The 13,244-nt window shown below is 52.2% G+C and overlaps 1 protein-coding gene across 21 annotated transcripts in view; it reads right to left on the bottom strand.

Moving 5' to 3' along the window:
* Window positions 1-13,244, bottom strand: part of COL13A1 (collagen type XIII alpha 1 chain) — a 64,299-nt gene that overhangs the window by 41,728 nt on the left and 9,327 nt on the right. For 17 of the 21 annotated variants that reach the window (XM_065067992.1, XM_065067994.1, XM_065068003.1 and 14 more), the window contains 9 exons: window positions 11,459-11,494; window positions 10,449-10,475; window positions 9,643-9,669; window positions 8,536-8,562; window positions 8,405-8,431; window positions 8,092-8,118; window positions 4,420-4,485; window positions 967-1,083; window positions 449-490 (listed from right to left, as the gene is read on the bottom strand). In XM_065067992.1, the coding sequence (XP_064924064.1) occupies window positions 449-490; window positions 967-1,083; window positions 4,420-4,485; window positions 8,092-8,118; window positions 8,405-8,431; window positions 8,536-8,562; window positions 9,643-9,669; window positions 10,449-10,475; window positions 11,459-11,494 (396 nt within the window). Of the gene's footprint in view, window positions 1-448; window positions 491-966; window positions 1,084-4,419; window positions 4,486-5,998; window positions 6,056-8,091; window positions 8,119-8,404; window positions 8,432-8,535; window positions 8,563-9,642; window positions 9,670-10,448; window positions 10,476-11,458; window positions 11,495-13,244 lie in introns of all 21 variants that reach the window. The other 4 variants (XM_065067993.1, XM_065068011.1, XM_065068002.1 and 1 more) reach the window with 2 other exon arrangements.

The raw sequence follows: 13,244 nt of genomic DNA, 5'->3' as shown, positions 1-13,244 counted from the left end.
CAAACAAACCACTTGTGCTTTTAAATGGGAAATAACCAAACAGTTTACCTGATATGAACCCTTAAGCATACCGGATACATGTATACCTAAATGTAAATAAACAAACCATCCTTACAGGACCTGCCTTCCTGATGTGAGCAGATGGAAGGAGAAAACTAGACATCCATAGCACCCTGGATGTTGCCTGCTTAGGGCAATTCAGATGTTTAGTCATCGCATTTTTGGCTGCTCGGAGCTCAAAGCAAGATGGGGTGCTGGCAGCACGTCCGGCCCCACTGTGCTGTGTGGAGCAGCACTTTTGCCTCAGGGGACAAGACCTGGCTGTCCTGCTGCCTGGCCTTGGCAACTCTCGGGGATGGCAACTCCTCTCAGCCGCAGTCGCTGCAGGGCCCGCGTGTCGCGTTTCTGCCCACAGCTCCCAGGAACAGAGCGGGTTTCTGGTACCTACCTTTCCGTCCCTGCCAGGCTTCCCAGGTTCTCCCGCTCTGCCCTGTTGCAAGAGACAGACACATTACCAGGATTTTCTGCCCCATCTCCCGCCATTTAGCAACAGCATTATTTTAAACGGTGGTTCTGTTTTCACCCTCCTTGGCTGCTCGTTACCAGCCTGAGAACAGGACGGGAGCAGGACTTCAAAGGGGTCACGGGGATCCTTATCAGTCAGGTTTCTGCTGTGAGCAGGACAATTACACCCCCCATGTTATTTCCTCCCCACGGCCGTCTGCGGAGGCTGAGGAGAAGGAAATGGGGCTGGTGCCACCTGCTCACGCCTGCGTGTCCAGATAGAGACAGCAGTGCAGGGCGCACGCCTCCGCCTCCCCTGCTCCCCGAGAGCTTCTTCCTCCCCACACAGCCACGTGCCCCGCGAGTCTCCTGGCCGTGGCTATCTCGGCTTCAGAAAAGGCAACAAAGGCCAGAGGAGTCTGGAAAGATGAAGCAGAAAGGGTTTTTTGTAACTGGACTTACAGGTGGCCCCACTGGCCCAGGCTGTCCTGGGGTTCCCTCGGGTCCTGCTGGTCCAATTGGCCCTGGGGGGCCAGGGGGTCCCGGGGGACCTTGGATTCCTGCTTGTCCTTGTTCACCCTGAGGTTCATTAAAACAAGGGGTTATGGGCGAGCAGTGCAAACCCTTCACACCCACCCCTCCTGCCCCGAAAGGGATCAGGGAAGCTCAGCTTGGCTGAAGCAGAAGAGATAGAAGCGAGTCCCAGGTTAGTGCCAGGAGAGGTTTCCAAGAGAGAGGGAGAGCCCAGCAAGGATGGTCTCTGCTCCCAAGTAGCAAGTGATGGGACAAGAGGAAACAGCCTCAAGTTGTGCCAGGGGAGATCTAGATTGGATATTAGGAAGGGGTTGTGAGGCATTGAAACAGGCTGCCCGGGGCAGTGCTGGAGTCACCGTTCCTGAAGGAGTTTAAAAGGCGTTCAGACGAGGTTCTTAGGGACATGGGTTAGTGCTAGAGTTAGGTTATGTTTGGACGCAATGATCCTGAGGATCTTTTCCAACTGAAATGATTCTATGATTCCATGGTGGCCAGGCTGCCTGGGTGGCCGGAGCCAGCGCCCTTCAGTTTGCAAAGACATCTGAGGCCACATTGTTAGAACTCTCTTTAAAAGGGACCTACAGATGATTGTACAGTCCAAAGAGATCTTTTTCTTCACCGAGTCCATCAAATACAATTTATATGTCAAGGATCAGCATCTCTGAAGCTTCTCAGGAAGCTTTCCAAAGCACTTGACAGTCATATGTGAAGCAAAGGCCCCCGTGACCACACTGGCGCTTCCAGGCAGAGCCACAGTGTCTTACCTCAGCCCCATGCTATATTTGTTGGGACAACACTCCCTCTGTTTTGCCAAGGACCAAAAGTAGAAACTCCGCAAAACCATAAGAAAATAACACGATCATCATGGCATTTCTGGAGCCCGCCCAGAAACAGCCCCACGTACACCAGGCAGAGCCTGTTCTCGTAAGATTTAGCACACCAGTGCGTGCGCAGCCACCTGCCACTCCAAGCTCTGGGAGCGGAGCCGCTGCAGCCGGTTCCTCCCCAGGCCCCTCGGTAGCCACTTGGCAGCTGTGGCTCATGCCTCAGCAATGCCATCTGGCCCGAAGGACCCGGGCTCGGGACCGCGCGGCGCTGAGGAGACAGTGGGTTGGAAGCGCCACGTTTGAATACCAGACTGCTGATCCACAATTGATGGATCCAGCAAACTCCTAAGGGTGCCGTGGCACCCCCGCTAAGCTGTTAGTCTCGTGGGCCCCCTCCCTAGATAAAATATCATGACATCCTACTGCTGGTGACCCAGTTTGAATACAAAAAAACCTCCCTGGTGGATCCACGGGAAGGGAGAAATCAAACATTGTCATTTCTCAGTCGTAAATCAATGGGTGGGCAGTTTGGTCTCCGCTGCATTGGTCCTCTCTACAGTCTGGTACACTACTGCTTGGTAGAACTAAGTCTTCTCCCACGCACTTGTGTGTGCAGGAGAGCGCACGAAATCTGTCCCCTGCATGTGTTCCGACCAAGTGTGCTGTTTATCTTGGCTGCCTTTAGTAAAACATGCATGTTTGCTTTATTTAGAATGATAAATGAAAGTAATAGGCTGCAAACTCCATCCCTTCTGCCATGAGGTCTATTTAAGAGAACATTTCCAGGGTGCGGGCCAGGCTCACGGGAAGCCGCGTCATGTGTGGAGCAGCAGTCCTGCCCTCCAGAGCCACCGCTCGCCGCCCACGCTGGGAAGGCGCCCTGTCTTCTCCCCATTTTACAAGTGGATCCTGGCTCACCCTGTAGCCCATGCACGGGGACACGGGATCCAGATTTAGGGCACTACAGTGCAGCACGGTGCTGGGAATGGGTGCTGGCACCCCCGCAGGGAACGTGCTGGACAGAACATGCTTTCTGTAAGCAAGTGCCTGTCTGCAGGTCCCTAAACACACAACACGTTATTGCAGCATCTTTATAGTCTTATTAATGCATTCAGCACAAAAAGACACCCGCAGATCTAACTGGGTGGTGAGTGGATACGGTAAGTGGGAGGGAGATAAGGTGCGACTTTCATTATTTTTAGCTGTTGACTAGAGCTCATTTGCAGTTCTTTTAAACACCTGAGTTGTGCCCCAGCAATGCAGTGCTTGTTCAGCCTCTTGACACAGGTCTTGGCTAAGCCCGAGCCCCTGCCCAAAGTGTTCAGAGGCAGCAGCAGGACTTTCCTCTCCCAGGCACTAGTGCTAACGTTTAATTTGCAGCCTCACATTTTTTTCTCAGTATTTATACACCAGGCTCCTGGAATTGCTTGGTGCTGGCAGATCTGTGGGAGCAGACTGCACGTTGTTGCACTTGGGGAATGAATACAGCAAAACGGATCACGGCAAAGTTCTCCGGTGAGGTTAGTCCCTGGGGACACAGGGAATTTGCAGCCCTGGCTGACGACAGGGCGCGGGGCAGCTATTCAAGTTTCCCACTTCATCCTGGATACAAACTCCAGCTTTCACAGCCTTCCCAAGGGCTGAGTCCTTGGCCCAGCTCTTCGGACTGTCACTGCGAAAGGCGACAAGCACGAGCCACCGGGCTCTGTGTGGTGTGAATGCTGAACCGACAGGAGCTGAGCTGAGACGGCGGGCTGAGCGACACGTCAGGGTTTCGCCAGCTCCGGGCAGGGACCGGGCGCCCCATGTACAGTCCCGTCCCGCAGATGCAGCTCCCCGCGAGCGTCTGGCTGTCCGGACAGGCAGCAGGTGACAAAACTCCATTGGGGGTGTCCGGCTCACTTCAGCGGGGTAACTACAGCATTTCGTCCACGCGGGAAAGTTAATCCCGACTGAACTGAGCTTAAAGGAGGCTCATTAAAAGCCACATGAACTCCCGACTGTGGACGTTCTCATTCACTATTCATATGTCCGTAATTCATTTTATGAATTCATTCCCAAACTAAACTGAACAGGAATTATGGCCCTGGAAACCAAAATACATGTGTTTACACAAAGATTTAATACAACTTAATGAAACCATTATAAGAGCTTATTTAAACACATTCTCCCAAGTGTCTTGGACTAGACGAGCCCTTGGAAGAGGCGTTTGCCTATTCATTCATCTCCGTTAACTTTCACAGACATTAGCTGCATTTCAGCAAGAGCTTTGTAGCTTCTAGAGATTGAATATGCAGGAACTGACTCCTTAAGGTAGGAGACTGCTTGTCAACAGTCCCAAGAACAGTTTCATGGCTCATTTCTTTCAGTTATAAAAACTGGCTTCAGTGCATTTCTTTTTAGCCACATTATCACATCAAAGATTTCCTCTGCTTCAAAGAAAATCCCTCAGCTCTGCCCGAACCTCTTGGAAACCCCTCTGTAGGGGAAGACAGACAGGTAGCAAGCTGATTAATCGGGTAGGCTCAGAAACAGGCAAAGAGGAGAAGTCTACCTGGAAAGTGCGTCTCTTTATGACCGGAGGTGGAGCCAGCCGCACGGAATTGAGGAGAGGCAGCAGCTGGAGAAGATCAAACCAGGAGGTCGCAGGGCAAAGGAGCCCGTTGGGGCACCCGAGAGTCAGAGAGCAGCCCGGGAGAGAACAGAGGAGAGGGGAACAGAGAGATGCTGTGAAATAAAGCCCGTGTGAGAGGGCCACGGGCTGGGTACGTGCGGGCAGACCTCTGAGCACCTCCACGCGCTGTTCGCAGGGGTCCCGCCGCGAGCCGGCTCTATCGGGTGCAGGGCGTCCGCTCGCCAGCCCGCCACTCCCGCCACAGATTCACCTGCTCCTCAGAGAAGAAACGGGCCCAGGGGAGTTTTGCCTCAGCTCTGATGCTCTCCTCAGGCAGTATTTACTGCAAGGCATCCCCGCACTGGCTCTGCTAAGCTCACTGCTGGCAGGACTGTTTCTCTTAATTTCTCATTGTCAGATTTGATGTAACTATCAAAGTGCCAATTTTCTCCAAGTTCCTATTTCCTTCCATCTTCCCTTACAAGAAATGCTGTATCTCCAGGCCTTACCCTTCGTCAGCACGTGGAGAGATGCTTATCAGTGAACAAAACAGGTCCTGGTGTGGCTCATTTAGCTGAGCAGACTGCCACCATGGCCACGGGAGAAGGCTTAGAGCTTGGTGCGTGTGAGCCCTGAGCAGGGTATTGTCTGGGGAGCCTGCGCTTCACTTTTCTAACGGTAACAGCCGCTGACTGCTTATAGCCAGGAATGCTGCCCTAGGGCACAGAGCTGACCCGGACACAGAGAAATCAAATGCACTAAAGCTCAGGAGCATTTGTTCATCCTTCTGCTGTATCCAGTTTCCACTTGCATGCCTGCTGCTGTTCGCCTGGCACCTCTGGCCTGATCCGCTTTCCTGCTCCTATCAGTCTGCATTGAGGCTGCTCTTGGACGCACAGGGAGGGGAGAGAGAAGCTTTCTGTGCTCAAACACAAAAGGTCCCCCTGCGTGTGGTGTTCCCCTGTGTGAGCTGAGAGGTGTGCCCAGAGGTCTCCCCCCACGTAACCGTGCGCATCGATCAGCGCGCTTTCATCCCTTCAAACACCGTTCTTTGTGCTCGCAGGGGAAGCAAGGACCCAGTCCTGTTGCAAAGTGAAGTGGCAACCCAATATTGCAGCCTCGCCACCCCGTGATCAGGCGGTTGCTTTCGAGCACGCTGACCCAGACAGCCGCAGGCTGTCACAACAACAGCAGCACTGCTGGAACATCTGGCTCCTCAGCCCCTGAAGTGTCTCTGAAATATTATGCAACTCACAGGAAAGCAGAGGAAGGATGCTGGAAAAGGATAAGGAGGGAAACGGAGGGAAGAAGTCCTGAAAACAGAGGAGAAACAAGACCCAGCAATGGCTTCAGGTGCAAGTGGGAGAGGTTAGAGAAGAAACCTGAAGCTCTTCCACCTGGCTCTTGCCCTGTCCCCTCTGTGTCCCCATGGCAAGGTATTTTCAGCAGTGCAATACTGGATCTGCATCCTCATGCCTTTGCATCAGAACTGGGTCCCCTCAGACCGGTACCCACAAACCTTTAGCGTGAGGATCTGGTTAGAACGCAGGGCTGCAAGGGTGGTACTTAGGTATTCCTAGGGGACAGCGAAGACACACAACACAAACGGGGTCACAGTTAGACATGCAGCATCTCTGAGAGCAGGTGGAGAGTGGCTGGTCCCCCTCTCCCGGAGCTAAACACCTTCCACGGAACAGCGTTCAGGAGCAGCTCGAAGGGCCAGCCCGTACCAAATGGGCAGCCCATGCCTGGCCCTGGCCCTCACAGCAGTGCACGCCATACAGGAAAAATAAATAGGCAACTACAAGAGGAGCCAAGGCATACGTCCTAACCTCACACTTCCTTCCTAAGAAAACAGACAAAACAAAACTGAAACAACATCTCTGCATTTTCAGGATGCTGGTTTTCATTTCCTTGCCCAGAACATCTGACAAACGACCTTGTCAACCAGTAAAGCAAGAACAAATTGCAATTCAGTCAAATGTATAGCATTTGTACAACAAGGCTCATCCTAATTCTCCTTTGGGGAAGGAAGAGAGGGAACTGCCCCTCTGTTGGCTGATTGGTGCCTGTGACAGCCCACACCTGAGTTGCTAACAGCCATCCTTCCTGTGAGCATCTCTGCCTTGGAACAACTCATGGGCTTTATACAAAATGCTGAGCTTGCTGCCTCCTGAGACCAGAAGTACCTCCCTGAGACCCAAGGAAGCATCACCAGGCTTTGCTGGGATGTGGGGCTTTGCACCAGCCCTTTGTTTGCTGTCACAGCCCCGTGGCTCATCACCCTGGGGTGCCTACAGCCCCGAGCCACTAAACCAGTGCCCCGGTCCTGAGCCCCGGCCGCTGCCGGTGACGCACAACCTGCATCTCCGTTTCCCAGCGTTGCTGTGGATCCTGCCGCTGCTTTTCACCTTGAGCACTGAGGACAGTCGGAGCCAAGGCTGTAACAGGATCCCAGGACACCTCTCGGGTGAACATTGTTGTCAGCTTCTTTTTAACATAACAATCTAGTGATCCAGCTCGCCTAAATAAACACAGCTGACCAGCTATTATTGTATGGGGGCTGGCACATACCCATGGCCCCTTCTCCCTTGTTGCCAGCCCAGCTCCCTTCTCTAACCCTGCCCCATGGAGCATGGGACCCGCTGCCTTGGGGCCAGGGACCAGAGCCCAGCTAATTGCCCAAAGGCCCATCAAAAATAAAAAGAAAGCCCTTAAGCCCATCTCTCTCCACATCCAGATTGCAAATTCCAGCCACTTCATATGATGTCGTTCCAACACATTTCCAGTGGATTTTCAGCACTCCGGCTGTTTTTAGAGCCGGTTAAATCTTACCCCTGTAATCCCCTCAAGCCCCATGATGTACTCTCTCGTCTCTTGGCTGCGGTACATGCCAGCCAGGCCAGGTTGAAGAGACAACATCCTGGCTTTCATTAAAGAGACGCTGGCGTCAGCCCTCCCTCTCTGCCTCTTTGCGGGCAGAAAGCCCACCAGGCTGAGGGACCGGCGTGGGGACCGGTTCACCGGGGACCAGCCAGAGCACCGTGGCTGGGGTGGTCAGGGTCACTTCCAGGACGGGAGCGCCACCCTTGCCCTTGTCTCTGTACAGGGCTGAGGCCAGCACGAGGGAGAAGGACAGGGAGGAACGATGACAAGAGTTTCCCCAAGGTCTGCAAACCCTGTGCTTCTGGCCACGCCACTGCAGCGGAGGCTGCGGGAGCAGGACAGAGCTGGTGCAGCAGCGCGAGGTGTGAGGGGGTGACGTCTCCTCCTGCAGAAGCCCCAGGTTTCCCTGAGTTTTGGGGTGAGGACACAGAGCCACCCTGCTCTGGCACAGAGCACGGGGTGGGCTCAGGAAGCAGCCATGACAGCACTGAGCTGGGGGTCAGCCCCGGTGGGCAGGAACAGACCGGAGAACCAACATCCCTCCTGGAAAACCTTATCTGCTGCTTTTCTGCGAAACGCATCAATCAGCCAAGCGCTGCCCTCAGGGCCCCAGTGACGCATCTTGTTAATGAAACCATCTCTATTCCCAACAAAAAGCCATTCAAACCAAGGAGGATTAACATGCAGGAAGGCACGGGACGGACGATAATAACGCTAATGACTTACCCTGTGCGGGTACTCTGCACACTGACCCTGTGAAAGAAGGGGATTAAAAGGAAAGAGGTTAAACCACAAACAGAGGGGACCAGAATAGACACACACGGTCAGATCCAGAGGGTGTAAATCGTTGTGGTTATATTGAATTCAGTGCAGCTATGCCGATTTGCACCCAACAAGCAGCGTGCCTCCTGTCCGCTATCCCCACAGCCTTCTGCTCTCGCTGTACTTCTCAGCCAGACCGAGCAGCACCAAGGCCACCGAATCCCTTCCCTGCTTACTTTTTACATTTACTTTTCAACACGTCTCCCATAAAAATTACCTTTTCTCCTTTTTGTCCTGGGGGTCCCTGTAAAAGTGAAAACAACAAGTTCTCAGTAAATTAAGGGGTTCAGTGCACATAAGGGGAAAGCGCTAAGGAGGAGGAGTGATTGCAAGAGGTGGGATACTTACAGGTTGTCCCCTGGGACCTGCGGCACCCTTTAAAGAAACACATTGTCGTGAATGCGAGATGGATTCCCGTTTACAGTGACAAGAAGACAAAAACTCTCAGTGTATGGAGTAGGTGGAAACTCAGCTTTTAAAAACAATTGTGGGGAAAAGTTCCCAGGAGAGATCTGGGTTCCCTTTGTTACTCCGGAGGAGTGAAAACGCACACATGTTCTGGCTGCGCCGCAGGGGAGAATTATTGAAAGGAGAGGGGAAAAATCATCAGGGAAACACCCCCTCATTGTTCCCAGGACCTCGGCTGGCAGCACGTCTGGCCGGACGACGCGCTGGGATGGAACCAGCAGCAGCCAGGGCTGAAGCCTGAGCTGCAACTGCCTGGGCTGGGGTTGCGCAATGGGGGACGCCAGCTCACCCCTCTCTGAGAGCAGGGAGGGGACCTTCAACATGTGCTCGCCAGAGGGTGACACCGGCACTCGGGCTCAGGAGAACAGGACTCGCAGAGGAAAACGTTCGGCGTTTGAGCAGGCGAAGGTAACTACAGAGCCGCTAGCTCGGCGTGCTCACGTGGGCGATTTCATCACGAGGAGAGATGGCAAGAGGAACAAGGCTGCGTTTGGGTTCCCATGAAGTGTGGCCTGAGTTTATAGTTTTCAACCAAAAGCATTTAAGTGCAACGCACATATGAAACAGAGCTTCAACAGACATTTAATACGAATAATATGGGCGTTTTGTTGTTGTTAGATAAGTTGAAAGCTGCCAGATGGGCTTTCAGAAATCTTTCCATCAAATTTTACTTCTGCTACGAGGCCAACCACAAAAAATGTCAGCTCCCAGAGTATATTTAAAGAACGTAATTGCTAACTGCAAGAAAAACACGTCCCGTGCGTAACTAGACAGTTGCTGTTGTCACATGATTAATCTGATAGCCATAATGTAAAAATTACAGACATGTAACCCAGCACTGTTATTATGTGCTTACAGAATTAGGGACACAGCCTGTGCATTAGCTGAACCAAGATCACTGCCCTGCCTAGGAGCTCGTTTCCAGCTGAGAGGCAACATCATTTCAAACCCACCCGTCACCCGCAGACACACATATATTTTCTTTACCATCTCTCCCTTCTGTCCAGGATGACCCTGCAAAAGAAAAGAAACATGCACCAGCTTTGGCCACTGCAGTCTCTAGAGGATGTTCTCTTAACCCACTCGCGCCTGGCCTTGGGAGGTGCCCATGGTTAAGTATATCTTGTCAACGCAGTTGCGACACAGCGCATGTGGAGCTTTGCTCACACGCCTGCAGGACACCGCTCCCTGCTCCCCAAAACGCCAAGACCAAAGCTCTGGGGGGTGAATATGGGGCTGAGGGCCTGCCCGGAGCTACAGGCTTCGTGTCAGTTGGGTTCAGAGGGAAGCAGTTTGGATGAGAAGGATGAGAAGAACTGAGGTCTCTAACACAACGCTGATTATAAGGAGGCTCTACGGACAGCATGGAGGTCTTTAGAGTCCTTTCCTCTTCTACTGCAACTCTTCACAGCACAGCAGCAAAGAGAAAGGAGCTGCAGGGTGGACTTCGAAGGGTTGTCTGTCCAAGGCAGAGGGCCAGTGCCCGGAGGACCTGCTCTGTCTGTCTGGTGGGGTGGGAGCGCCCGTAGGGCCTTCCTGCAGCACCCAGGCTGCTGCGCTCCCGAGGTGCTGCTTTATAGATTTGCCGAGAAAGGAAGCAGCCTCTGCCTTCCCTAATCTCCTGACTCTTGCAACTGCCCCAAGGCATCTGCGGCATCCTCCTGCCTGCCAGCCTTCTAATTTTCTTTTAATCCATGCATGTGCCTAACATTACAAAATAATCCTCTTCCAAACACGCTCTGTAACAGGCAGGCTGGCAGCACAAAAAGGCTTCAGAGGAGCTGTTTGCTTACCGGTTTACCGTCCAAGCCAATAGGGCCCTGAAATGCAAAAAAGGATAAATGGTGAGAAATGCTTTCACCGGGCTGTCTGTCCATCAGCACCAGCACTGGACACCAGAAAGGAAGAAAAGGCAAGAGGGATTCGTGGGCAATTTGCGAAAAACCCTCAGCGTTTCAAATTTCACACCATCCTGTAAACTAGTTGAAAATCAGGAGTTTTCTCGAGATTTTGATTAAAAAGACACCCACCTTCCGGGGGAAGGGGAATTTTTGCAAACGGCAGAACAATTAAAGCGCCCAGGGAAGAGGTGACACACGGCTCAGCAGCGTTTCGAAGGTACCGTTTGATGAGAAGTAGGCTCCGCAGAGCACTGTCCCAGCCCGCGTTTCCTCCTGAGCCGTGCTGGGGTGCTTTCTGCTCCCTCAAAAGCCAAAGGCCACGACGGCAAAGGAGAGATCTGCTTCTCCTCAGCCCAGGGGCAGCTCAGCGCTGCAGAGCCTGCTCAGGCGGCTTTGTCCTCTGCTGGGCTGTTCTGCTCCCTTGTCACCGGTAACGGTGCTGGAGGAGAATTCTCGCCCCCGTGCTTCTTGTCCTTGTGCTTTGGTGTGACCAAGGTGTTGAGCCCAGCAGGGCCCCGTGTGGATCACAGGCACTTACTGCTGTTGCAGTATCACCTGAAAGCTCAATTGAGGTTGGAATTTCCCCTGCCCAAGGTTTATTTTCTTTGTTTGGGGGTATTTCTTAGTTTGGTTTCCTTTTACTGAACAGATCTGGCTTCAGCTATGTTATTTTAACACTTTTAAAAAAAATTAATTTCCTTTTGGTGTTGTGTGGGGTTTTTTTGTTTTGTTTTCTCCCTAAGTATCATTTAAAAGATAAAAAACAAAAGCAAATTAAGAAAAAATTCCATATCAGATCAGGTCCTGGGTTTCAGACAAAAACAATGAGATACAGTGAGCACTAACAATACTTCCTAATAATATTGCTCACCCGTACCTCGTAAACTAAGAGTTAGACTCACCGGGAATCCAGGGAAACCTCTCGTTCCAGGCTGTCCCTGGGAAAGAAGGAACAGAGATGGTTCAGAGGAACTGAGGCGGATTTTGGCTGCCCGAGCCCTCCCTGTGCACCCTTCCCTGCAACCTCTGCCCGCTATCCCGGCACCTTCTGAAGGGCTGCCCAAGACCCCGCTGCCCTCCAACGGGGAAGCGTCTTGGGGAGGAGGGAAACCTCTCATCCCCACTCCAATTTGTACAGGGCCAAGAAATCCTGGAGCAAGTCCAGTTTGGACTGCGCAGAGTTCCCTTCAAGTTTCTGCGTTAATTAAATGGTGTCCCTAGCCCATAGACTGGGCTTTTGGAGTATATTCCAGAGGCTGAGCTCATTTTATGGCAGCTCTTGCTGCCATAAACCAGAGGCGTTTAACGCAGGGTGCTGCTCTGTGCAAGACAAACCTTGCAGGTCACCGGTGTTTAAATATAGCCATCCCTCCCCTCCTCCCCTAACCTCATGTCCCAGTGCATCACTTTTCCTTCACAAATAATTCTGGAAAATAGATGATTTTTCTTCTTTTTGTTTTTTGTTTCCTCTGAAACCCAAGAGAAGGAGGAGAGTGAGGCAGCGTGATGAGAGGAACATGAGCACCACGTCCTTTCCCCACCTCTTTCTGGCTGGCCAGCACTGGCTACCAGTTTGGGATGGGTACAGCAACCACTGCTTGGGCTGTGCTTGGCAGTTTCTTCATCACTCGCTTAAAAACACGAAGAAATAAATGGTCTTGGCTGCTTACTTGTCATGGTTCTTCATCTTCTGGGACCTGCGACATCCCAGGTCGCAGTTACCCTAGATTTGTAGGTATCCAGTAAAGATACCACTTTATTTAGGGATTTTTTAATATCAGTTTCCCAAAAAGAACGTGTGAGCCAAGTCAGGAAGCAAAATGGACCAGACTGCAGCAGATCTGGGAGCACACCCATGTCGATGGAAATGGCAGGATGAGGTAAATCCTGTACCACGCACGCCGAGTGACCGCTGCGGCATCTCCCCCGAAAGCCAAGCCACGCTGCCAAAAAGCCCAGGTTTCTTACATGTTCTTGTGCTTCGTTTTGGGGAAGAAAAAGCTTTCTTAAGCAATTTGAGATACTGTGAGCAGACTGTTTGAATCCCACCAGGGCTTCCTAGGAAAGAGCTGGGTAGAAATAAAGGTTCGCTTCTGAAAGGAAACGCATGTGGGTGCATCTCTGCCTTAACCGGAGCGATCCTGTGTGGTGCTGGGGGCAGGGAAGGAGGGGACGGGCACGCTGCCCTGCGAGGCTGAGGTTTGCACCAGTGGAGCAACGATAACCCCGTGGGAAAACCTTCACCTTCAGGTTCCATCTCCTCCAGGCTCCCTCCATCTGCAGAGACACTCAAAGTTTGGCCCCTTCGGAGGACGGGGCCAAATAACCTCTTTGCAGAGTCCGAGGGACGCTCCCAGCACAAGATGCCTCATGTTGTGCTGAACAGTTGTGCTTTTATACACAATACTAGCAGGACCTAATCCCGTTCGCACTGTTTCTTTTCAGTGCTGCAGAGTTGAACTTGGTCAGCTTCACTTTGCAAATACATATAAAACCACCTGGTCCCGTTGGCCAGTGACCAGGAGGGGAGATAGGCTGTAAGTTAAAGGATCTGTCTGCCGCTGGTTTCTGAAAAGGCAAGAACCAAGAGGAGCCTAGCCACAATTCATTAATTTAGGTTCCCTGCTGGATACCTCCCAGGACAAGAAGTGCTAAAAAAAGAATTAGGGAGAAAACCTGGAAATTGTG

This window comes from Columba livia, chromosome 6, assembly GCF_036013475.1.
Source record: "Columba livia isolate bColLiv1 breed racing homer chromosome 6, bColLiv1.pat.W.v2, whole genome shotgun sequence".
NCBI classification, from domain to species: Eukaryota; Metazoa; Chordata; class Aves; order Columbiformes; family Columbidae; genus Columba; species Columba livia.
The sequence above is the reverse complement of the archived record's forward strand: the minus strand, read 5'-3'. Positions and strand labels throughout refer to the sequence as shown.